Source organism: Ascaphus truei, chromosome 11 (genome assembly GCF_040206685.1).
Source record: "Ascaphus truei isolate aAscTru1 chromosome 11, aAscTru1.hap1, whole genome shotgun sequence".
Lineage (NCBI taxonomy): Eukaryota > Metazoa > Chordata > Amphibia > Anura > Ascaphidae > Ascaphus > Ascaphus truei.
Window position 1 is genome coordinate 7,395,724 of NC_134493.1, and position 27,747 is coordinate 7,423,470.

At 46.0% G+C, this 27,747-nt stretch overlaps 1 protein-coding gene across 1 annotated transcript in view; it reads left to right on the forward strand.

Annotated features, from left to right (window-relative positions):
* PDIA2 (protein disulfide isomerase family A member 2) overlaps positions 1–27,747 on the forward strand; it is a 114,369-nt gene that overhangs the window by 83,787 nt on the left and 2,835 nt on the right. Inside the window, exons 7-9 of the mRNA XM_075565230.1 lie at positions 1,376–1,570; positions 5,002–5,122; positions 9,898–10,079. Coding sequence (XP_075421345.1) covers positions 1,376–1,570; positions 5,002–5,122; positions 9,898–10,079 — 498 coding nt within the window. The remainder of the gene's footprint in view (positions 1–1,375; positions 1,571–5,001; positions 5,123–9,897; positions 10,080–27,747) is intronic.

A 27,747-nucleotide genomic window follows, 5' to 3' on the forward strand; every position in this document is an offset into this window, starting at 1 on the left:
TTTTGAATTCCAGATTTTCTGAAAAGACACCCACAGTTGTATTTTCTTAAACTGTAGTTTATTAACCCCTTAAGCCCCAGTGTGTGTGGTGCAGACACTGGCCCAGAAACAATAATTTTTTTACAGGGGAATAAGCATTTGGATATTGAAGCGAGGTAAAAACACATTATTGGACCTCAGTCCAGTTAACCCCTTGCTTCCCAGGTGAGGGTAGGGGGTGGCGAATTGGGGTGTAACCCCTTTAATCCCGGGCCAAATCCTCTCGATCGTCACATGTACTCCCTGACCTCCACTTAACTTATATTAACTCTGTGCCCAGGACATACTTGGAACCGAGTGGCAACTCTCAATGTATTACTTCCTGGTAAAACATTTTATAAATAAATAAACTTGGAAAACTAATTAACTTCAGAAAATAATCTATACAAATGCATGGCTCTTCCATTTTCGCTATTTATAAACACTTCAGTCAGCCCTAATTGCTTCAGAGTACAAAACAAATCTTATTCTGTTATTATCCCCATTTATGCTTTGTTGTATGATTTTTCATATTTGCTACTTTCCTGAACCTTTGATTTTCAACTTGTTCCTCGCATTTGCCATCACTGAGCCATCTAATTTCTGCCACTGACCTTCAGGCTCCACTAAATCTTAGCGTTCTGTACTATGCCAATTAAAGCTTTGTTTTACTCTCCATTACACCACCCTCACCTTATTGAACCCGGATATAAAATGGTGTCCCGGGCCCCAAGTTTAGCTAAGTGATATGATGACGTGGCCATATAAAACAAAGGAATTTTATGTGTTTGTATTTTCCTCTCCATTTATTTCTCTTTTCCCTGAACCTTTCATATCTTATAAATGAATAGTGCAAACAAATACAGTTGTACATTAAGTAAAGAAGTACCAGAAATAGAGAGTATGTGTAGATTAGATAAGGCAAATATTCTTAACCTGGACTCTCAATCATAATTTGCTTTCAGCTTGAATACTCTGAGTTTCTGCTTTAAAAGTTAAAACAATTTAAATAATATTGCTGAACAGAAATGAGCGGACATTAAAACAAAGTCAGAATCCGCTGCAAAACAAATCTATTTTTTTTTTTGCAAGGTCCAAGAAGTTTGGTTTGCTTAACTTTAAAAAACAAACAAACGTGCTAGCATGCAGTTCCGCCTTTCGCCACGGAGGACAATTTGTCAACTTTTAGCAATGATGTCAAACAATTTTTAATTTTCATACAGTTTTTTCAAATTTTGTTTCTTTATGTTAATATTTTAGAATTGCCAACCATCACTCAACTGACATCTTCAAAATTATTCATGTTTGAATCCTCCCTTATATCAACACATATATTTGTATTTGCTGCCTTGCCTAGGTTCTCTTTGTTTCAATTGATTCCAATGGCGAGCATGCAGAAGTTCTTCAGTACTTTGGGCTGAATAACACAGATGTCCCAACAATCCGATTTATTAACATTGACTCGGTGAAGAAGTATGCCTTCAATGGAAAGGAATTCACTACAGAGGCTGTCAAAACATTTTGCCAAGATATCCTAGCTGGCAAACTGAAGGTGAGAATGTTTCCTGTCTCTTTTAATCTTAAATATTTTGATAAGCATCACTTTAACTTCTTTTGTATTAATAAAACACTACCTAAGCTGGTATAACTCAATTGCCTTCAAGGTTTTGAAGGTGTGAAAGGTCATGACATAAAATCAACGTTACAAATCTAATACAGTATATCTTACCTGTCAGAATGCACATTTAATTTTTCTCTAAAATATAGTGTAAACAAAAAGATCATGGTGGTCCAGGACAAGATGATGTTCAAAGGGCAAATAATAGATCTTAATGGATGTTGTGGTCAAAATGTACCTAATGACAGTTAAATGTCTTATAGGTCAAGTGATATAAAAATGTATCCTTCTAAATCAGTTTTAATAATTTTATATATTTAGACTTTTTGCCTTTAAACGCATTAAACATCTAGGCTTAACCTACTAAAACATATCACTGGCATTTGTTCAAGTTATATCCACAAAGGATAAAACAAATTAAAGATGGCTACCTCTTGTCACCTCTGAAGAATGTAGCCTACACTTACATTATTTAGAGAAAAACGATGTAATTATTGTGTTATGACACACTTCTAAAAATGAGTTTGCTTGTGTATTTCATGTTCTCATCAGTTGTTGAATATACAGATGCAGCGGCCATTATCCGACCATTTACCGAATTGGTTTTCGAGATTTCCCCGAAATTCTCTCACAGAATGCGATCGCTGGGGTTTTATTTAAAATCAAACACACAGTTTTGTAGCAGAGGGTCTCCGGAGCTGAACTGCATTGATTCCAGGTCCGGGGTCCCCTACTTCCCGAGATACAGGCCCATGATGGGGTGCCAGTATCCCCAACATTTAAAAATCATGTGGGTCACGTGACCGAGGGAGTTTCACATTGAAGGAGATACCGGCACCCCATAACGGGCCTGTATCTCGAGGCTGAAATCAACTTTGTTCAGCTCAGGAGACCCCTATTCCCACACACTAGTATCAAACCCCCCACCCCCCAAATAAAAATCATTACCTTAGCGAATAGCTGCTAAGGTAATGAAGCTGCTTACATTTTATTTTTATTTATAGTGTGCATGAGCAGTGGGACTCCTGAACAAAGTTGATTTCAGCCTCGCAGTCCCCCTACGTCCCGAGTTACAGGCCCCGTTATGGGGTGCCGGTACACCCGCCATGTTAAAATCCCGCGGGATCGAATCAAAACAATGCAGAGGGATACCGGCACCCCATAACAGGGCCTGTATCTCGGGAAGTAGGGGGTCTCCAAGGCTGAAATTAACTTTGTTTAGCTCGGAAGACCCCCTGCTCCCCCACACTAGTATCAACCACCCCCCCCTCCAAATAAAAAATCATTACCTTAGCGGGTAGCTGCTAAGGTAATGAAGCTTCTTACATTTTATTTTTATTCATAGTGTGCGTGAGCAGGGGGTCTCCTGAGCTGAACAAAGTTTATTTCAGCCTTAGAGACCCCCTACTTCCCGAGTTACAGGTGCAGTTATGGGGTGCCGGTATCCCCGCCATGTAAAATTGTGGGTCACGTGACCGCGGGACTAGAGGGATACGGGCACCCCATACCTGGGCCTGTAACTCGGGAAGTAGGGGGTCTCCGGACCTGAAATTAACTTTGTTCATTTCAGGAGACCCCCTGCTCACGCACACAATAAATAAAAATTAAAAATGTAAGCAGCTTCATTACCTTAGCAATGCCCGCTAAGGCAATGAAGGGGTTAAGGCACAGGTGCCAACCCTGTTTGTAAAAAACCTAAAGCATGGCCTACACAGTACAGTACATTTAAATAAATCACCCCCCCCCCCCGTACCACCAAACCCACATACAGTACATTACATTAATGGGCCAAATAACTATTATCCAGATATGGATAATAGATTATTTGGCCCATTATTAAACACATGAACTACAGTAGCATAATAAAATAAATACAGTTCTACTGTACTTACTACCACCGCAATACAGTACTAGTACATTCTGACACATACTACACTACAGTACTGTATGCTAAGCAATGCTCTAAATAAAATACATAAATTACCATAAATCAATCCATTCACAAATCAATTACAATCCAATCCAAATCAATTACTGTACACAATGCACTATTCAAATCCTAGAAACAAAACAAGGAATCAGAAATAAATTACCATCAATCAACTAAATCTAACCAACAATAAGCCACTATTAAAAAGCAAGCCCCCCCCCTGAAATAAACCATAGCAAACACATTTGCACACCAAGCTGCAAAATACAGTTAAAAATGCATCAAAAAAAACAAGCAAACATGAGCAATACAAGCTTTTATTTGCTCTGTATTATGTATATCCATAGGGACATACATAAATACAGAGGCAATAAATGGACATAAAAAAAAAATCAATCACATTAAAAAAAAAAATCAAAACCTGTACAAGCAAAATAAAATACATTTCTTTTATAAACTTACCATTACTTGTCCCACTCACCAACTCCCGTTGATTCTGCTTACTCTCGAACCAATCCACGCACAGGAACCCATAAAATAATAAACCATAAAATAATAAACCATAACAATCCAGGGGTCTGTGTCTTCTATTTGTAATCCATTCCGTCTGTGGAGTCTTCATCTGTATTCTTTTTTCACTCTTCTTCTGTTCCTCGGCCACACCCCAGCCTTCTTCTTGGAGGGGAGGTCCTCCCTCCACGCCGCCTGGCTATAAAATGAGACGACATAGGCTTTTAAAGGCCTATGACGTCACATTTTCGTCATATGGTTCCTACGGCCCTGATTGGGCCGTGAAAACCATGTGAAAAAAAAATTCATAGAAAATTGATGACGTCATTTAAAGGCAATAATGCCAGCCAATCTGAATGGCTGTCCTGCAATTGCCTTTAAGACGACGTCATCAAAAGAAAGATGGCCGCCCTCACATGGTACAGTACTTGAGCCAATCAGAAGTGGGATGTAAAAACCCCCATAACGGGGCCTGTAACTCGGGACGTACGGGGTCCCCGGACCTGAAATCAATTGACTCTCTTTCTGCGAGTCTATTACACAAAGGCAGACGCCGGTAGCATTCACACAGCAGGGGTCCCTGCTTTGGGAAGCTAATGCGTCGCGGTCATTTCAAAAATAATAACGCGACAAAACCGGGGAGAATTAGGGGATTATATCGTTTTCCAATTCGTGATCCGTTCGAATAACGGCCGCTGCATCAGTAATACGTATGTGGTTCCGTTAAATTGCCCCTACGTAGAATACAGTACAGGGTTAGAGTAAATTGTCATTTACTGGCTCAGTTCTCCCTCACATAAGGGAACTTTTAAATCTTTATGATCTGTATTAATTGTCCATATATTGTTCTTCCTATGCAGTACAAATGGTAAATTTTATTCTATTCATAGAATTTAAATTATGTCTCATTTTTATTCTTACATAGCAAAATCTCATGAGTGAGGAAATTCCTGAAGACTGGGACAAGGCACCAGTAAAGGTTCTTGTGGGCAAGAATTTCGAAGAAGTTGCTTATGATGAAACAAAAAATGTATTTGTAGAGTTTTGTAAGTACACTAAAAATTAAATCACAGGTGTTCTTTCAGAGATCATTTGAAAATATTTCTCCAACATATATTTTCTCATCAGTGGCGTAACCACTGTGCCACTAAACCCCTCAATGCGGGGGGGAGGGGGGAGAGACATCATGAGTGAGCAGGGGGCCTTGTCTGCTGGAAATTTGCCCGACGGAGGCCAGAGATGGGCCTCAAATTCCGTGCAGACTGATGCTTCTCCCTTAGGCTGTGATTATACTAAGATTGCAGAACGCTTGACACCGCACACCGCAAAAACAAATACAAGTTTTCTTATGAGCGTGCACCATAGCAGTGTCATTTGATGCCGCATTGCCATGGCGACGCGTCTCCAGATGCCGGCTGAACCACGGTTAGTAAGGTTTACAGAGACCTTTGCCGCTTCCCCAGCACTTAATTAAAGTGCCTCTGTAAACCCTGCACCCCCCGCAGTTAATCTCACGCCCCCCCCCCCCCGTTTGAGCACCGCTGCTATAGCATATTACATCAGGTAAAAAATCTGGCTGAAGATGGGATCTTTGTGGTCCTGAAATCTTGTATTATTTTTAAACTTTTAAAGGTATCACTTCTAACTTAATTGTATGCGTCTATTCTATGGGCTAACACAGTATCATCCTCTATTTATACTGTAGCACAAATACTGTACCCAGTTACATATCAGTAAATTAAGAATGTCTCAGAATATTAAACATACCTTTCTTTGTATTGTCACTAGTTTATACTTGATACTTCAATATCTGATGTCTGTAATTATTACATATAACAGATTAGGAAAAAAAGAATGGTGTATATAGCGCTAAAAGGCTGCGAATATATAATAAACAGTGTATATAAACATATAAGGTGATAAAAAATGTGTGTGACCTTACACACTATACCTTAATAATGTAAGGCTAGGCTGCCGAGTGAAACTAACCCAAAACACAGTTAGTACAAAGCAAAACACAACAATACAAACCGGCGCCTACAGAGTCCCAGATAAGAAAAAAGTTCAGTCCAATGGTAAAGAAGTGTCCAGAAATGTCCAATCTTGCACTTGACGCTCCACAGCAAGATGTTACAAGAAGCATGTGATGCAAAGAGAAAGAAAAGAGAGAAAAATCATAGTGCAACAATGCTACAGTATAAACACATAAGACAGTATAAACACATAAGACAATACTAGACAAACACAAGCAAGGCTGACAAATAATACAAGAGTTAATTTAATACACAAAAAATATAAAATGAACGAGGCAGATGACGGATCCGGTGGTAAAACCGGAATCCTACGTACAGAAAGTTCGTTTAATACAGACGGGGGTGTATGGTGAGTGATGCACGGCCGCGGCGTCTGATGGATGCGTGGCGTCCAGGAGTTACTCCAAACACTGTCCCTAGCTCCGCAACCGGATGCGCGTCACCGGGGGTGGGTCTCAGGCTCTCCAAACGCTGTCTGCCACTCCGTGGCCGGAAATACGTCACCGGGGGCGGGTCAAAATGCCAAAACCCCCTTCTCCTACTGCTGTACCTCGATCACTCCTGTGGGTACTCTGCCTTAGTCCAAATAAACTCTCACAAACTGCCCAACGTGTTTCGTGCGCTTGCGCACTTCCTCAGGGGTACAGATTAGATAAGATTAGATCATTTACGTTATGTGTCAACATCCAAAGATGATTGTTTCTACATAAATAAGATAGACTTACAGTAATACCTTAATAGTCCCTTTAATTTTGTTAGGATTATGTATGTATGTATGTACGTACATACAGATGTAGCAGCCGTTATTCGAACAAGCGGTGTATACCTCAGAATACCCCTGTCATGGCGCGTGATTTCTTCCAACCGTACCGCCTTAAGATGCGAGTGCAGGAAATGGCATTTTAGTGTTCTGGTTATTAAACACCTAAAATTGACACAGTAGCACAGTACTGTACACATTACAGTTCATTCATTTCATTGCACACAAAGAAACAGAATCCATGAAATGCAAACAAAGCAACCGTGATAAACACGTGTGCCTGGGGTGATTGGCCGTGTTAATGCCGCGTAGAATACAGCAGCGCACACGAAAACGGCTCCGTGATTTGTTCGAATAACGGCCGCTGCATCTGTACATTGATTCAGAAATCAATTTTCTCAAAAACATTACAGGATATTTTTTTTTAACACACACCAGCACATATTTTTCCATGCATGCTTAACTTTTTTTCACCCAGATTTACACATGCTTTTTGATTAAATTAATAAGGCGTTGTTTCATTTATATCCCGGCAATTATTTTCTTCATTACAAAATAGCAAGTATATTTTTTTAGAAATTGACAGGCATTTTACTAGTAAAATATATTAGTGTTGGTGGATTGCAATTTAATTAGATTGAAAAGATATACAGTGTACAGTATATATTTTTTCATTATAATATACTACAGCAGTATTTGTAATACTTGGTTGAATTTTGTTTTGGCCTTGCTCTTATCAACAGGGAGCATATACTTTCCACTTGCTAGTGACCACTACACACATCAGAAAACAATCCAAAGTGGTGTTTCATTTTCCATTTGACCAGAAAAGATACATTGAGAGGCACATATCTATCTATATATTTCTCAAACCGTCCTATGTGTCGTTGCCTGTCTGTCTGTGTCTCTCTGTGTCTACAGGCAATCGCATTGGACCTTTGGCACGTCACTCCGCCTCAGTCCAATCCGCCTCAGCCCAATCACATTTTTTTTTAATTGTAGGTTTTAATTTTTTACGATAGCTGCTTGGCCCACCCGCCCCTGCACACCTCTCATTGGCACCGACACCACTGCCTCAGGCAAATGACATAGCTCCCTTGGCCACACGCCCGCCCCCGCACACCTCTCATTTGCCTGCGGCCAACACACCGACCCCACTGCCACACTCTCCCAGCCCTCACTGCTCTGGGAACGCTTCACAGCGACAACGCACGTATCTCCTCCACTAGCACGCAACACCCCCCCCCCCCTTCCAGAGAACGCAACACACCCTTCCCTAGCCCGCAACACCCCCCCAACACACACACAGCCTCCCGTAGCCCGCATCACAACCACTCCCGTGCACCACAACCACTCCCGTCGAGCGCAACCCCTCCCGTATCCCGATCAACACCCACAAAACACTCACGTGGCCACACCACCGACCCACACCACTGACCCACAAATCCTCCCCTGGCCACAACCGCAAAAAAACACCAAACCGCACGGACGACGCCACAACCCCTACCTTCGGAGGGCACCCATCACAACCACGCATGTGGAGCGCAACCCCTAACGCGCGAGGGCCCGCATCCACCACCGTACGGAGAAAGCCCTCCTCTAACCCGCCCGCACCACAAAAAACACTCACATGCCACCCCCCTCCCCCTCCCAATGCCGCACCGAGCCCGCAAACACAACACCTTCCGCTGGACGCCACAGCCCCCCTCCAGGGATCACACACCTCAACTTCACCCTGCTGCCGCATCAGTCTTTCACTGTACGCTGCAAGCCCTCCTGGATCACGCATGACCCACTCTTAACACTCCCGTATGCCGCCCGGCTCCCCCCCACAACCTCCCCCACGACAGGGAGCACCGGGTGGTGCAAGGAGGTACCACCACCAGCACCCCCCCCCTCCCCGCGGTCAGGAGCACCGGGGGGGGCGCCAGCAGGTACCACCACCACCCCACCCCCCGCGGCCGGGCCGGGAAGCCGGGAGCACGAGCAGGTATCACCTCCCCTCACCCCCCCTTCACCTCCCCTCACCCCCCCTTCACCTCCCCTTCACCCCCCCTTCACCTCCCCTCACCCCACCTTCACCTCCCCCCACACCCCCTTCACCTACCCTCACACCCCCTTCAGCTACCCTTCACCTCCCCTCCCCTCCCCTCACACACACACACACACTGCCTGACACACACACACACACTGACTGACACACACACACACACAAACTGACTGACGCACGCACACACACTGACTGACTGACTGCCGCGCGCACGCACGCACACACTGACTGAGGTGCACACACACACACACACACTGACTGTGTGTGCGTCAGTCAGTCAGTCTGTGTGTGTGTTTGTGCGTCAGACAGACGCACGCACGCACATACACACAGTGACTGACTGACGCACACACACACTGCATCAAGCTGTAAAGGGGGGGGAACGGAGCTGTAAAGGAGGGAGAGGGACTGGATTGATGTGAACGGGGGACAAACATAGAGGGGGGAGACAGGGGAAGAGAGACAAGGGGGAGGAGAGAGAGAGGAGCGGAAACATTACATCCCGGGCAACGCCAGGTCTCTCGGCTAGTATTTATCTAAATACAGATGCAGCCACCAGTATCAGATCACTTGCCTGGGTAAAAACTAAGGCATCTCACAGTAAATGCCTCAACATTTGTGAGATTCCTAATGGCCCATCGGATTAACACAGAAGGGGTCCCTGCAATCCCATTCAGTTTGAATGGGGCTGCAGGGACGTCCGCTGTGTTAATCCAATGGGCCATTAGGAATCTCACAGAAATGTTGAGGCATTTACTGTGAGATTGCCCCAGATTTTCCAAAGGCAAGTGATCTAATACTGGTGGCTGCATCTGTATGTTAACAAGGTTAAAGAGGGTCAGAATAGGGAACTTGATTTATGTCGGACACAACTGCAAAAGGAGGAGATATACAGATAACAACTGTTAATATATTCCATACTCTTTTGTTAACATCTATTTTACCTTTCCAAATGCATACTGTATGTTTCTGTTTTAGATGCTCCATGGTGCTCTCATTGCAAGGAGTTAGAGCCAGTCTGGGAAGAGTTAGGGGAAAAGTACAAAGATCATGAGAATATCATCATCGCTAAAATAGAAGCCACTGCAAATGAAATTGATGGACTGAGAGTAAGAGGTTTCCCAAACCTAAGGTTTTTTCCTGCTGGCCCAGGTCGAAAGGTAAAGTATATGAGAGAATCTCTCCATCTTCAAACCCACAGTTCACCCTGGGAAGATTTTTACTTGGTAATAAGGGTCAATTTCAATTACTGGACTTAATATTAAGCTAAGACAAGCCACCCACCATCTGACTTGTTTCAGTAAATCAGTTTAGACTAGTTCCTCCATTTGAGTTTAATTACATGGTACTGCGTAACATTTACAATTTCAAATTCGACTTTTTTTTTATATTTATCACCAACTCTGTTTTCTGTTTATTTGTAAATCAGGTAATCAGTCACAGAACAACAATAGAACAACAACTAATATAACCTTATATGTGGTGGTGGTGGTGGTGGTTTTAATAAAAATAGCTGTGTGTGCTGTGCACGCGCATAGTAAGTGAAACTTCTTTGACTTTTGTCACAGAAATTGTATTTGTGTTGGTGATATTTTTATTAAAAATCAAAATACAATTTCATTGACAGAACGCAAATAAATTTGACTTAGAATGCGCGTGCTCGGCACACATCCCCTGTATCAGCTATTTGCACTGAGTGTGAATTCCTTGTGTGTGCGTGTGACTGAGTGTGCGTGTGCATGTGACTGTGTGTGTGTGTGTGACTGAGTGTGCATGTGACTGAGTGTGCGTGTGACTGAGTGTGCGTGTGACTGTGTGTGCATGTGAGTGTGCATGTGACTGTGAGTGTGCATGTGACTGTGAGTGTGACCGTGAGTGTGAGTGTGAGTGTGACTGTGAGTGTGCATGTGACTGAGAGTGTGCGTGTGACTGAGAGTGTGCGTGTGACTGTGTGTGTGACTGTGCGTGAGTGTGTGTGACTGAGTGCACGTGTGAGTGTGCATGTGACTGAGTGTGCACGTGAATGAGTGTGCGTGTGACTGTGTGCGCGTGTGACTGAGTGTGCGTGTGACTGTGAGTGTGCATGTGACTGTGCGTGAGTGTGCGTGTGACTGTGAGTGTGTGTAACTGTGAGTGTGCGTGTGACTGTGAGTGCGCGTGTGACTGTGAGTGCGCGTGTGACACTGTGTGTGTGATGTAGGCATGTGACTTAGGCGTGTGACAGTGTGTGTGTGTGTGTGTGTGTGTGTGTGTGCGTGTGACACAGGGTGTGTGCGTGTGACAGTGTATGTATGAGTGCGCGTGTGTGTGACACAGGGTGTGTGTGACTGTGTGTGTGACACAGGAGGAGAGTACGAGTATATATGAATGACAGATGGAAATGCTGGGCCCCTCCTCCACCTTGATCGGGTGCTCGTTGTAGCAGGACAAGCCCTCCCCGGAGTCCTCCTGTGAAGTTGTCCTGGGATGACTCGGGCCCCCCCACTTCCCCAAAGCGGGGCGGATCCTCGTCTTCCTCCTCGGCCCCCCTCAGCTCCTAGGTCTCCTCCATCAGCTCCCCTCCCCTGCACGGGGGGTCCAGGGGGAGAAGCAGGATCCCGGGACTCGGGTCGGGCAGGATCCCTGCACGTCCGCCTCCCCCCAGATATCCAGCAGGGCACGGGTCTCCATGTCAGACAGACATCCCGCCGGGCAGGGGGTCGGTGACTGGCCCGGAGATCAGCTACAAGCAGGAGGTAGGCATGTGAAGCAGCGGCAGCGCAGGGAGGTCTCCAAGCCGTGGCGTCCGTGAGCGTCGCTATGACTACCGCATGCGCGGCAGGTCAGCGGGCTCGGGGAACGGTGCATGTGCGGCATGGCAGCAGACGTGTGGGGGGAACAGCGCCGCTGCCAGCCGCTTTTACGCATCCGTGGCGTCAGCGGGCGGGTGGGGGGGGGAGCCGCGCTCGTTAGGAGCTGTGGCGGAGGTGAGAAATGTTGAGCGGGTGGGAGGGAGCGGCGCCGGTGGCTAGCGCCGCCGCCGCCGCATGTCAGTGGGTGTGTTGGGGGAGCAGTGGACGTTAGGAACAGTGCCGGCGGCGATGTGATTTGCCAGAACACAGCCCGGCCTCAACTGCCAGCACTTTGACGTCACATCCGTTTCATTTTCTGTATCCACTTTTTCCATTTTTGTCCCATTACAAATGAGGTGCCACTAAAGATGTTTCACTTCAATAAAATGTATATATTTTAAATTGAACATACTAATACATACAGTATACTGTATATACATATAACATAAGGATAGCCACACCACAAATATGCAAATATTTATTTTATTGGTCCAACGTAGCACACCCTCTCCAGTAGTCTGGTGTATAATTTATGGGTGTGCCCCAATTCCTTCACACACACACACACACACACACACACACACACACACACACACACACACACACACACACACACACACACACACACACACACACACTTTATCAGAATATATACTACTTAACTATACCAATTAGTTCAAGTTACATATTACATACAACCGCAGGGTATAAAACCAATGCCAATAAATCAATTGATTGGCACAGAGGCACACACCAATCCCCTTTGGGCATTGGTTGTCACTATGGCAGTCAATGGGCAACCTAAAAAAAACAAGCAACTAACATACATTACATTCAAATAAAAATAAGCATTTGCCAAAAAATGCATTGCTTGTCACTGTGCATATCTACAGCATTAAAGGGGCATAGATATGCAGATTGTCAGTCAATGGGCATCCTAAAAAATTAAAAAAAGCAATGAAATAAAATACGAATCAATGTTTTTCTTACCTTTGATGTCTTCACCCTCCAAATCCAACTCCAGCAGCAACCTCTGGACCGACGATGCAATGCTCCTCAACAGCCAATGGTCCTCCAGTAAGCTTTATTCTTCTTTATCTTCATCTGTATATTGTAATCCAATTGGGGGTGGATGTTGTTCTGTCGGCTTCTTTGCATCAAATGAGACGGGACAGGCCTTATATGAGGCCTGTGACATCACATTTATGTGTAAAATGGTACACCCCCAATGCAATTGGCTGGAGTACCATGTGACAGTTACATAGTAGATGCGGTTGACAAAAAACATACAGTACGTCCATCAAGTTCAACCTATGCTAAATTTAAACGACAGATACTTTATTCTATATTCATACTTACAGTATACTGATCCAGAGGAAGGGAAACCAAAAACCCCAGTGAAATATCATCAATGATATCATACAAGGGGAAAATAAATTCCTTCCCGACTCCAAGAATTGGCAATCAGATTACTCACTCGATCAACATCCTTCCCATGTATACTTATTTGGTATATCCCTGTATACCTTCCCTGTGTAAAAAGATGTCCAACCTTTTTTGGAATAAATCTATTGTATCTGCCCTCACAGTCTCCATGGGTAATGAATTTCACATTTTAACTGCCCTTACTGTAAAAAAACCCTTTCCTTTGTTGCTGGTGAATTCTCCTTTCCTCCAACCTTAAGGGATGACCCCAAGTCCTTTGTGCTGCCCGTGGGATGAATAGTTATTTTGAAAGCTCCTTGTACTTTCCCCGAATATATTTGTATATAGTTATCATATACCCTCTTAGACGCCTCTTTTCTAATGTAAATAAATCTAATTTGGCTATCCTCTCCTCATAAGTTAGAGTGTCCATCCCCTTTATTAATTTGGTGGCTCTTCTCTGCACTATTTCTAGTTCCATAATGAGTATATCTCCCAATGCGATTGACTGTAGAACTATGTGATGGCAGACATTTTTTTTAAAGGATGTGACATCATCCCTTTAAGATGTTACATTGTACTCTAACCAATTAGATTGGGGGTGTACCATGTGACGTATCATATGGTACACCCCCAATCAATTGGTTGTAGTACCATGTGATGGCAGCCATTTTTTTCAGGTGACGTCATCTTAAAGGGAGGGAAGCATATCCTTCCTTCCTTATTGGCTGGTTTCCCTCCCTTTTCATGTCACATTGGGGGTGTGCCATTTGACACTCAAATGTGACGCAACAGGCCTTATATAAGGCCTGTCCCATTTGATGTCAAGAAGCCAACGGGACAATTTCCCACCCCAATTGGATTACAATATACAGATGAAGATAATGAATAAAAGAAAGAAGAAAGGAGCTTACCGGAGGACCATCGGCTGCTGAGGAGCATTGCGTCATTGGTCAAGAGGTTGCTGCTTGAGTAGGATTTGGGGGGTGAAGACATCAATGGTAAGAAAAACATTGATTGTATTTTATTTTATTGTTTTATTTATTTTTTAATGATGCCCGTTGACAGCAATGCATTTTTTGGCAAATGCTTATTTTTATTTAAATGTAATGTGCTGTATTTTTGGTGCTTGTTTTTTTTTTAGGTTGCCCATTGACTGGCACAATAGCACACTGCCACTATGGCAATCAATGGGTTTATTGGCATTTTGTAAAATTGAAATTGAATGCCTTTTATTTTGCCATAGTGGGAATAGTGGCAACCCATACCCATAGGGCATGGGTGTGCCACTGTGCCAATCAATGATTAGAGGAGGCAGGGGTAGTTGCCCCAGGGAGGGTGTAGGCCTCCCGGGTGGGTAGCGGGAGAGGGGGTTAATAGCTAAGGTGATTAAAGGGTTAGTGGCCAGTTAGTTTTTTTATTTTACTGTTGGTGCCCACTAAAGAAGAGGAGGACGAGGACAGTCTTCATCCTGGCAGGGGTAAGTGGAACTTTACTATATGCTAGCTGGGCAAATTAGCTATTATCCAGATATGGATACTAGGGATTTTGCCCATTAATGTACTGTATGTGTTGGGGGAGGGGGCATGTTCAATGTATTGTATTGATGTTTGTATTGTAATGTTTATTGGGGGCAGAGGAGGTGGGTGAAGAGAGTAGATGCCCCATGGTGGGTGGCTAGGACTCTCGGGTGGGTAGTGGGAGGGTTTAACCCTTTCATTACCATAACAGTTACTACCGCTAAAGTAATGAAGGGGTAACCCCTCCCGCAACCTTCCTGGTAGGCCTAACCACCAACCCTGGGGCAACTACCCCCTTCTCTCACCCCCTCTACCCCCAATAAATGAGGTAGTCTGGTTTAACCCATTCATTGCCTTAGCTGTTAGCTGCTACGGTAATCAAGCTGATTTTATTTTGATAACAAATTATTGTAGCAGAGGGTCTACAGAGCTGAACTTCATTGATTTCAGGTCTGGGGACCCCCTGCTTTCTGAGTTACAGGCCCCGTTATGGGGTGCCAGTAACCCTCTGCCTTGTTTAAATCTCCCAACTATGTGGGCTGTGACACGGGAGAATTTAAGCATGGCCGCTGGGATACCGGCATACTATAACAGGGCCTGTAACTCGGTAAGCAGGGGGTCCCCGGACTTGAAATCAATGCAGTTCAGCTCCGGAGAACCCCTGCTACAATAATATGTTACTAAAATAAAATCCCTGCAATCGTCTTTTAGAGGCACGCAGGTAGATAGACTGATTCAGTCTATCTCTTACTCTGCGTCTCTTGCAGACAGATGGAACCTGGTAGGATTCACACCGCGTGAGTCCCATTACAACGCAGGGACCCCGCTGTGTTAATCCGATGGGCCATTACAGTCTGCTGTGGACTCTAAAGCAGAGTGTCCATGAGATGGCGGATGATGTTCCTCAGACAGCGGAACAGAACTGGCAGTTGCACCTGTATGTTCCTTCAACATTTAGTTTTTTTTAATGCATTTAAAATTGCTGCAGTGTAGACAGCATCAAATGCTATTTTGTAATCTACATATCCTAAAATGAGTGATAAATTATTTTTAGAGAGGGGCGAAATATTCTTGGAAATTTGAATCCGCCACAAATTGGTCAGGTCCTTTCTGCTGTGGATCAGTCTCAGAAAGGCAGATATTTTCTTTTTACGATCAGTGAAAATCAGATTGACGGATTACAAAAATCGGAGGAGGAGCTTAATTTAGTTTCATATATATATATATATATATATATATATATATATATATATATATATCACAAAAATTAAGTAGCGCTAAAGAGGATGTGAAATAACCCATAAAATGATCAATTATAATAACATATTTAAAATATTAAAATAAATTAAAATTACCACAATTTAACCTAATAATATCTACAAACCATAACGTGATAGTGAAAAAAAAGGAAAATCCAAATTGAATGTTCCACTCAAACAAAAAATCCAGAGAGAAATATAGTCCCAATAGAAGATCCAGGGAGCGTCTTTGCAGCTTTAAGGGGAGTGGTATAGCCAACCACTTTTGGAATCTATGAACAAAAAACAAACAAAAGCGCAAGCTCCATAGCACGTAACTGAGTAAAAAATAAGGTACATTTATTTAAAAAATCAGCAACCCATAAGAATGTGCACTTACAGGATTTCAAACAGAACCATTCGTGGGAGAGAAATCTCTATTGTGGTCATCTGCGGTGGTAGGGTGAGTCCCAGGTTTGCAGAGTGGATGTAAACAGCCCAGGTTCACCATGAATAGACAGCAAGATATAAAGGCATCCAATGCCTGCACGTCCTTTGCTCCTTCATACAATGATTGCTAACACTTGAAATTACCGCCAGCCGGAGGGCAGGGAAGCCAGGGACTCCAAATACACCAACACAAACGCGATGACGTCACAGCTCTACGCGTTTCGTCACACTGTGGCGACTTCGTCAGGAGTTATGTGATTGTCAGGGACAGCCAGTTAAATAGGCTCGAACAAGTAAACCTATTTTCACATTGGTACTAAGTTTCACCACAAATCGTATAACTCTAAAATTACTATAAATATCAACATTACAATGAATAACAACAAAAAAAACATCAATAATTATGTTGTTCACATCATACAATGAAAATAGCTAAAACTAAACAATTTAATTATGTATAAACTCAACTAACACAATGACACAGTTCTAGAGCACCTAGGAATAAAATTATTTTTGCCCCTAGTTCCTGGGCTTCCCCCCACTCGACCACCACCGAGTCCCCGAATCCTGGACCCCCGATAAGGGTCGAACCAGATAGAGCGGGTCGCGCCATAGACTTTGCCGGCGGCGGCAAAAACGGCTCTGAAAAACGACTATGTGGAAAAAGCTGGAATTTGGTACTCCATATCTCCGGTTCTGGAGGGCTCAGCGGATCAAGGTTTGGGGTATCTGTAGCCACTGCTCCGGCATCACTGCAGAACCATCCTTGACCCGCCTGGACCAACCCGACGGAGTATGGACCCCCTTGAAGGTTCGGGACTTTTCCCATAGACTTCAATGGCAGAAAAACCCCATTGACTTCAATGGCGGCGATTTACCATTGAAAGTCTATGGCGGAGCTGCCCGTTGTTTTCAATGGGGATTTAGTGAAAAGCTGAGATTTCTTTTTTTAGAGGAGATTTTTGTATTAAAGTGAAAAATGATTTAATGTGCATTTGTGTAACTCCGGTTCCGTAGGTCATAGCAAGTCGCTTTTTGGACCATACTGTGTCCAAGTTCTGGCAATGAGAACTGGGAAGTTTGGACCTGCTAAACCCAACGGAACCGGATATTTTAATACGTCTATGTTTTATGCTTAATACTGTATTCTAAGGTATGGATAAGTTCCAGAGGAAATTCCTTGGGCCATAAGGTAGCAGATGGCCCTAGAGGCGACCGAATGTCTAGGACTTAAGTATTGTTCAAAGGGTTTTGTCACCCTCACTGTTTATTTGAGGCTCAAACTAGAGCAGTTTTTAAGTGTTCCATTTAACACCTTCCAACAAAGGTTTTCCTGCCAGAAAGCCAAATGGGTAGACTGGCTGGCATTCCATTTGCATATGTGGGGCTACAGAAATGAGACCCCAGAGTTCTACTGCGCCTGTGCCAACTAGCAGGGGGGCATGTGTTGAAATGTGTTCCCATGTCAAAGATTGGCTGGAGGTAATTGAAAACCAATCACAGGTACTTAATGTTACAGATAGAGGGACAAAGGGTTTATAAACTGCTGTCCACCCATATATCCTTTGTCTTCGTTTGCTGATATGGTTACCTGATATCACCTGAATGATTTCCTGATTGCTGAGAGAAATGCTACATCATACTTCTCATTCCCAAACCCCACTGTAAGTGTACTTCTTGTTTGTTGCTGTATTATCTTGTGTGTTCACCCATCCTAAGGAATATACTCACTTTATTATATCTTAAGCCTCGTTCAGTTCAAACCCAGTTATTTTTGTGTAATATTAATAAGCCTGTGGAAGCTATCGTCACAGGCGTATTAATAAAACTGGTGGCAGCTGGCGGGACTGAACTGGACCTGGATTACAGTATTCTGTGGGGTACTGTGATCCAGTGGGAACTTGATGGTAATTGCAAGTTCCTGGGACTAAAGATATTGAACACACAGTAGTGCAACAAGTAACGCAAGTTGTCACACCACCTCACTGCTGCGACCCAGAACCATGAGTGACGAGGAGAGCAACTATTACCTGAGAACTAGAACTCAGCTAAGAGAAAAGTGCCATGCCTATGGACTGGAATATGCAGACCAGGAGGTTGAGGATATGGTTGCCGCAATCACAGCCTATGAAGCCGAGCATCCAGAGGCTCTGGAGACAGCTCAGCTTGCCCTTATACCACCGCCCGGAGATCAGGGACTGAACCCAGTGCCGGGCCGGCAGAATCCCGGGGAGGGACCAAGTGCACCCCCCAGGACAAGTGCGACAGGAGGGGCGCTGATGGCTGCAGCTACCAGCCCGTTTACCCCTGAGATGTTGGCACTGATTACAACTTGGGGAGACCGGGGGACAGCGGAGGAGCGGCTACAGTTTATCTCTATGGCAGTGAACAGACCCGCTTATTGCCCCCCGGTCCGACCCCCCAAAGATGGACTCCAACTGGACAAGCACAGTCTCACCAAATATGTGGAGGGCACTGATCGGATTGACATGTTTCTAAGGAACTTTGAAACGCAGTGCCGGCGGTACGGGGTGCTTCCCCAGCATAGGGTTGCATGCCTGGACCCGCTACTCTCCGGCTTGGCTAAACAGACTTTGATGGCGCTTACAGAGGAGTTTGCTGATGACTATGACCACCTGAAAGAACTTTTGCTGTTTCAGCACGGTTTTACCCCTGAAGCTTACCGGGGTAAGTTCCGGCTGGAGGAGAGGCACCCTCAGGAGACCTATGTCACTTATGTGACCCGCATGGCTTTGTACGGGTTACACTGGGTGGAGGGCTTTGAGGCTAGACCTCATCTTTCAGGAGCAGCTCATGCAGCAGTGCCCGCCGGCGGTGAGGGCTTTTGCGTATGATAAAAAGCCCAAGACCTACACCGAGGCGGCGAGGATGGCAGATGACTATGTGGTCAGCCGGTCCCAGATGACCACCAAGGTACCAGCCAAAGCGGTAACCCCACCGGCGCCAGCCAAGAAAGCTGTGAGTACCCCCCAGTGGACCCAAAAGCCGCCTGCGGGCAGCGGGTCACAGAAGGCGGGAGAGCTCCGGCATGAGCGCCGGTGCTACAATTGCAACAGTACTGTTCACCTCAGACCAGATTGCCCAGAACCCCTGCGTTCCAACGGACCCTATCGAGGGCAACGCACCCCAGCTGCGAAGCTGGTAGCCCGCGTGCGGGTGGCTTCCACCAAAGAACCAGGACCGGTCATGGAAACAACTCCCAGCGAGACGTCCCATGTCACCCCTACCCCGGTTTCATCGGTGCCTACAGCCAGGAGCGGAGGACATCACCGCGCAGACCTGCAGCCGACGGACGGCAGGAGCAAGCATCTCACCCCGGTCACAGTCGGTGGCCGGCAAGCAGTCGGCTTGCTTGATTCAGGAGCTGCAGTGACCCTGGTCCAACCTGATATGGTCCGTCCAGAGGAATTGCTCCCAGGCCCTGGGATGCAGATCACTGTGGCTGACGGAGAGCCACGTTTCCTGCAGGTGGCCTGCATTTTTTAGATTGGGGGGTGGGCAAGGGTGTGCGGGAGGTGGGGGTTTTACCAGGTTTGGATGCTGAAATTCTTTTGGGCAACAACCTGGGACCGATGACCTGCACCTACGACCGTGTGCCCCAGCCCGCTGCAGTGGCGGCGGTTACCCGGAGCCAGACCGCGGCAATGCCGGCAGTGGCCACCCCAGTCCCCCAGCCTTTGGGACCAACGTTAGCAGAGGGCGTAGAGGAGCCTGGGGAGGTAAGCCAGGATCAGTTGCAACCACAGGCTGACGTACTGTTTCCCCTTACCCTGTCCCCTTCCCCTGACAATGACATGACTGGGGGGTGGCCAGATTTAGGAGCCCAGTTTAGGGATGCAGTGAAGACAGACCCTACCCTGGCCGGCATGAGACTTCGGGCGTCCGAATCTCAGGCAGGGGAGGGCACTGAGCGCTGCCTATGGCATAAGGGACTCCTATACAGAGAAGAAGGGAACCCGGGGATAGAGAAGGGATTGACTGGTAAGCGACAGTTAGTAGTACCCCAGGGGTACCGACAGCAATTGTTACGGGTAGCTCACTCTATTCCGTTAGCGGGACATCAGGGGGTCACCAGGATGCGAGCCCGGTTATTACAGCGTTACTACTGGCTGGGGGCATCCCGAGATGCGAGCAATTTCTGCCGCTCTTGTGATGCCTGCCAGCGAGTGGGTAAGGCGGGTGACCGTGTAAAGGCACCCCTGAAACCCCTACCGATAATAGGGGAACCCTTCCAGAAGGTAGCGATGGACCTGATAGGACCCCTCATGATTCCTAGCAGGTCAGGGAAGCGCTACATCCTCACGGTGGTGGATTTTGCCAACCGGTACCCTGAGGCGGTAGCGCTGGGCACCATAAGTGCCAAGACAGTGGCAGCAGCTCTGCTGAACATTTTTGCTAGGGTAGGTTTCCCTAGTGAGATCCTAACCGATCAGGGGTCGCAGTTCATGAGTGAACTGTTACATTGTCTCTGGGATGCTTGCGGTGTACAGCACCGGCGCACTACCCCTTACCATCCCCAAACAAACGGATTATGTGAGAGGTTTAATGGTACCCTGAAGCAGATGCTTCGGACCTTTATAGAGGCGGAGGGGAAAGACTGGGAGATTCACCTGCAGCACTTGCTGTTTGCATACCGAGAGGTACCACAAGAATCTACAGGCTTTTCCCCCTTCGAGCTACTATATGGCCGCAGGGTACGTGGACCTCTGGACCTCTTCCGTGAGGGATGGGAAGGGGAGACTACTGCTACTGATGCTTCAGTGATCCAGTATGTAGTAGATCTCCGAGACCGGTTAGAGATGCTTATGGGGGTGGCCCAGGATCACCTCAGGGCTGCTCAGACCAAGCAGAAGCAATGGTATGACCAGCAGGCCCGTAGCAGAGAATTCATCCCAGGACAGCAGGTGCTTGTTCTCAAACCCACTCGGGAGAACAAGCTGATGGCTGCCTGGTCGGGACCGTACCCGGTTATCCGAAAGGTGAATGAGTGCAACTATGTTGTACAGGTAGCGCCTGAGAGGCACAAGACATATCACATTAATATGCTAAAGGAATACAGAGCACCGAGTATGGGAGCAGTAATGGCCATTTGTAGCCCGCTGCTGGAGGATCCGGCGAGCAATGCTCTGCCTGATCTCCTAGGGGAGGCAAAGCAAGGAAACACTGTTGAGCAGGTAGAGATAGGGGCACAGTTGAGTGCTAGGCAGAAGGGAGAAGCCAGGGACATGCTAGCTCAGTATAGCACCCTCTTCACTGACATGCCAGGGACCACACATCTCACCAAACACCCAGTACACACAGGGGACCTGCAGCCTCTGCATAAGCACGCTTATAGAGTGTCAGCAGAGGTCAAGACCAGTATGGAAAGAGAGATAGAGGAGATGCTGACCCTAGGGGTAACTACTCCGTCCCAGAGCCCTTGGGCAAGTCCAGTAGTCCTAGTGCCTAAGAAGGACAAAACCACCAGGTTTTGTGTGGACTACCGGTTGCTCAACGCTGGGACGGTGTCAGATGCTTACCCCATGCCCCGCATGGATGAGTTACTAGATGAACTCGCGGGGGCAAAGTATCTGACCACCATGGATTTGAGTAAAGGTTATTGGCAGATTCCCCTGACCCTGGAGGCTAGGGATAAGTCAGCATTCATCACTCCAAGTGGCCTCTATGAGTTTTTGGTGATGCCATTTGGGATGAAGAATGCCCCGGCTACTTTCCAACGCCTGGTCAATAGGTTACTGGAAGGGATGCAGAGCTATGCCAGGGCTTACTTAGATGACATTGCTGTCTTTAGTAATTCCTGGGAATCCCACATACTGTAGGACATGTAGCTGCGGTGCTGGATATTATCCGGGAGGCTGGGCTTACCTTAAAACCCACTAAGTGTATGGTAGGGATGGCAGAAGTCCTGTACTTAGGGCACAGGGTAGGTGGAGGGCATCTCAAACCAGAGCCAGCCAAGGTAGAAGCCATAGTTCAGTGGCCTGTTCCAAAAACTAAGAAACAGGTCATGGCATTTTTGGGCACCGCAGGGTACTACAGGAAATTTGTCCCACAGTACAGTGCCGTGGACAAACCCCTGACTGATCTGACTAAGAAGCAACTGCCTGTGCTTATTACCTGGACTCCTGCCTGTGAAACTGCTTTCCAGGCACTGAAAGCTGCGCTTGCTGAGGCCCCCATCCTGGCTGCCCCAGATTATACCAAGCATTTTCCGATTCAGACTGATGCCTCAGACTTTGGTGTGGGGGCTGTGTTGAGCCAGGTGGGGGACGACGGCAAAGAGCACCCTGTGGTGTATCTCAGTCGCAAACTGCTCCCCAGGGAGGTGGCATATGCCACCATTGAAAAGGAGTGCTTGGCCATTGTGTGGGTACTCAAAAAGCTCCAGCCCTATGTCTATGGGAGGGCTTTAACGGTCATCACAGACCACAATCCCCTGAGTTGGCTACAGAGGGTATCAGGGGAAAATGCCAAACTGCTGAGATGGAGCTTGGCTTTGCAAGAATTTGAATTTACCATTCAGCACAAAAAGGGCAGTGAAAACAGCAATGCTGATGGACTTTCACGCCAGGACTATCCCTCTGAGACTGAATTCATTAATGGTGCCAGCAGTGCCCCACTCCCCGTTAGGGCCTGTGGGCCACAGGACACGCATTAAGAAGGGGAGGTGTATAGGGAGAAAGGGGGTGGCCCGGTATTAAAGGGGTTGCACCCCATTTGGCCACCCCTGACCGCACCAGGGAGACAAGGGGTTAACTGGACTGAGGTCCAGAAATGTGATGTAACCCTTGTTATGACCTGTAAATGTATTTTCCCCTGTTCCCCTGTTCCATTGTAATGTCTGGGTTAATCAGTGTCTGCATCACACACACACTAGAATCCATCCGGGAGCACAAGGGTTAATAGTTCTTTAATGATTATAGCTCTTTGTGTAGTTTTCCCGCCTTTTCAGGCACCATTTTGCAGGTCCCCATTGGCCGCCATTAGGGCTCAATGCATTCCAATGGAAAATTGTGCTGTTTTAGTCCTGTTTCCTGTAAAGACCAGCAGGTGGCGTCCGAGAGGGAGAGCGGCGGTTTCCCATTGAAAGTCAATGGGCCCATTGAATTCAATGGAGATGCCTCGAGGTACCCTTTCGAAGAACGAGTTGGCTGCCGTCCAGACCGCAAACCGCAAAGCGGATACAATGTCCTTTAAAAGAGCTAAAATCACTTGAGTCAAGTTCAACGTCAATTAGCGTGGGAATAAACAGTTCTAGAGCACCTAGGAATAAAATTCTTTTTGCCCCTAGTTCCTGGGCTTCCCCCCACTCGACCACCACCGGGTCCCCAAATCCTGGACCCCCGATAAGGGTCGAACCAGATAGAGCGGGTCGCGCCATAGGCTTTGCCGGCGGCGGCAAAAACAGCTCTGAAAAACGACTAAGTGGAAAAAGCTGGAATTTGGTACTCCCTATCTCCGGTTCCGGAGGGCTCAGCGGATCAAGGTTTGGGGTATCTGTAGCCACTGCTCTGGCATCACTGCAGAACCATCCTTGACCCGCCTGGACCAACCCGACGGAGTATGGACCCCCTTGAAGGTTCGGGACTTTTCCCATAGACTTCAATGGCAGAAAAACCCCATTGACTTCAATGGCGGCGATTTACCATTGAAAGTCTATGGCGGAGCTGCCCGTTGTTTTCAATGGGGATTTAGTGTAAAGCTGAGATTTCTTTTTTTAGCGGAGATTTTTGTATTAAAGTGAAAAATGATTTATTGTGCATTTGTGTAACTCCGGTTCTGTAGGTCATAGCAAGTCGCTTTTTGGACCATATTGTGTCCCAGTTCTGGCAATGAGAACTGGGAAGTTTGGACCTGCTAGACCCAACGGAACCGGATATTTTAATACGTCTATGTTTTATGCTTAATACTGTATTCTAAGGTATGAATAAGTTCCAGAGGAAATTCCTTGGGCCATAACGTAGCAGATGGCTCTAGAGGCGACCGAATGTCTAGGACTTAAGTATTTTTCAAAGGGTTTTGTCACCCTCACTGTTTATTTGAGGCTCAAACCAGACCAGTTTTTAAGTGTTCCATTTAACACCTTTCAACAAAGGTTTTCCTGCCAGATGGGTAGACTGGCTGGCATTCCATTTGCATATGTGGGGCTACAGAAATGAGACCCCAGAGTTCTACTGTGGCAACTAGCAGGGGGCATGTGTTGAAATGTGTTCCCATGTCAAAGATTGGCTGGAGGTAATTGAAAACCAATCACAGGTACTTAATGTTACAGATAGAGGGACAAAGGGTTTATAAACTGCTGTCCACCCATATATCCTTTGTCTTCGTTTGCTGATATGGTTACCTGATATCACCAATGCTACATCATACTTCTCATTCCCCAACCCCACTGTAAGTGTACTTCATGTTTGTTGCTGTATTATCTTGTGTGTTCACCCATCCTAAGGAATAAACTCACTTTATTATATCTTAAGCCTCGTTCAGTTCAAACCCAGTTATTTTTGTGTAATATTAATAAGCCTGTGGAAGCTATCGTCACATGCACATTCTTATGGGTTGCTGATTTTTAAATAAATGTACCTTATTTTTTAGTCAGTTACGTGCTATGGAGCTTGCGCTTTTGTTTGTTTTTTGTTCATATATATATATATATATATATATATATTTTTTGTGGGAGAAAAGGAAGACCCCGCATCCACAAGATAAATAATTGTGACTAAATACTGACTCTAAAGTTTCATCAATATGCAGTGATAAGTCGGTGGTGCTATAAGGGCAAATAAATACGGTGAGAGAAGGAAAGGGCCCCAAACAAAAGCACTCTAGTATGCCTATAAAGTACAAATTCACATAATCTTTATTTGATGGTTGTCACAGAACAAGGGTTAAAAAAAGCACAGAAAATATAAAATTGGGCATGGATCCCCTGTACGTAGCAAGACTTGACAAATCCTCCAGAAGTTAAATCCCAATAGGAACAAAACCAATATCAAAATTGACAACGATTGCACTCTAAAGTACCTGACAAGGTTGACAGAATGAAACAGACAACAGGCCAAACTGTGGTGGCTATGTCTAAGTGGTCAAATCACATGATAACAACACACTCTTATCCCCATAAGTCTCTAGGGTATGTCTAAAGTGACACAGTGTGTGAAAGGAGTTTGAAAGTGACACACAATATGAAGCCAAAAAAAGGGAGCACACCTAAACCCACATCTGTAGGTTGTGATACATCACCTAATGTCAGGTACACTGCAAAATGATGGAGGAGACAAGGAGCAGCCGCTCAGAGCATGATAACGTGTCCCAAAGGGGGGACAAACCAGGGGGTCCTGCCTACTAACCCTGCTCCTACGCGTTTCGTCCAAGAGCCTTCTACTGGCTTCTTCCCAGAATGTCATTTACCAGAATCCCTTGCTGCAGTGGAAGCGCTGTATGCTGGGTGACAATGGGGAAAGACAGGGTTGCAGACCTGTCTAAGACATGCAAATGAACATACAGTAATATTTACAGTTGCTTTATGCTTTACTGTGGAGGGTTTTTGTGACTTTTTTTACCCACCATAACCTTAATGACAGTGGTGATTACCTAGTCTAGTCTCAAACCTGCAAGCCATTAAGACCAGCCTCACACTGATGATACCCATCAAGGTTGAAACATGTATGTGAGTAGGTCTAATGGCTTTGCATCTCATCCCAGCCTCTGTTTAAAAGCTGTGTTTAAAACAGCATGCAGTGGCTTGAGGATTGGCTTGTGTAATATGAGCTTGAGACAAAAGGTGGCACTGAGTGCTCATTTGCATGTCATTTCCCAGAATCCCTTGCTGCAGTGGAAGCGCTGTATGCTGGGTGACAATGGGGAAAGACAGGGTTGCAGACCTGTCTAAGACATGCAAATGAACATACAGTAATATTTACAGTTGCTATATATATATATATATATATATATACATACACTTAGTTATGGTGAGTAAAAAAAGTGACAAAAACCCTAGCTGTGCTTAAAGCTGTGACCATGCAGCAAGCTTAAGCCTATTGGGAACCATGTTAAAAATGGTTTTGAAGCAAAAGGTGACACTGTGTGCCCATTTGCATGTCATTTCCCAGAATCCCTTGCTGCAGTGGAAGTGCTGTGTGCTGGGTGATAATGGTGAAAGGCGGGGTTGCAGACCTGCCTAAGACATGAAAATGAGCATACAGGAATATTTGCTATATATACACTACCGACATGCTTTATCACTCTGCGGCCAGATCCGCTAGTGGCCGCCCCTCGGCGTGCCGCGCGTCATAGACGCGCGGTCACGCGTCTTCGGGAGCGTGCGCCCCCTGCACGCGCGTCCAGGGGCTCCCCGAGGGAGCCCTGGTGTCCCGCGATCGCGGGACAGCGGCAGGGGGTTCCGGGGGACCCGGCGGACCCGGCAGCGGTAGGGAGAGCGCCCCGATCGGAGGGCGCTCTTCCGCTGCTTCGGCGCGCGCCCGTCACTCTCGGGCGCGCGCCAGGCTACTGCTGCGGCCAAGAACGGGCAAATGCTCGAATAAACTTGGCCGCAGCAGTATATATATATACACAGTGGTCGACAAATCACCAAAAAATCTACTTGCCGAACAAAAAAATCTACTCGCCACCTAGTACCACACGTGTGCTGCTAGGGCCAATAGGAGCTCGCCACGATGTTAAATCCACTCGCCCGGGGCGTGCAGATGTATAGGTTTGTCGAACACTGTATATATATATATATATATATATATATCAAAAAGAAAAGAAACAGGCGCACACCTAGTGCATTAACATATAACAAATAGTTTATAGAACAATAAAATCAGTCAAATGCCCACTCACAAAGGTACAGGGTTTAAAAGCAGGTATGAGATAGACTGAGGTTGTCACTTTCCCACGAACATTACCATTGCTGGTTGAGAGACGTTGCAGGCTGTGTGAGGCTGAGAAAAACGCTGGATCCTTTTCCCCCGGTGGCTCACTGACCAGAAGCAAGGAACTGGGGGTGCTGGTTCCCGGAGGGATTTCCTGTGCGGGGCACCCGACCGGAGGGACGTCACTTCCGGTTGCTCGGACCACACAGAGAGCAGACAGGAGAGGACGCCATTGCTGATATCGGACGGCAGTACTGGCTTATGAGAGCCTATCTCATACCTGCTTTTAAACCCTGTACCTTTGTGAGTGGGCATTTGACTGATTTTATTGTTCTATAAATTATTTGTTATACGTTAATGCACTAGGTGTGCGCCTGTTTCTTTTCTTTTCTTTTTTCATAGGTATCATCAGGGAGTAGTGACCCCTTTGAAACGGGCTGCCTTATACCTGGATGCTTTATTTTGGAAC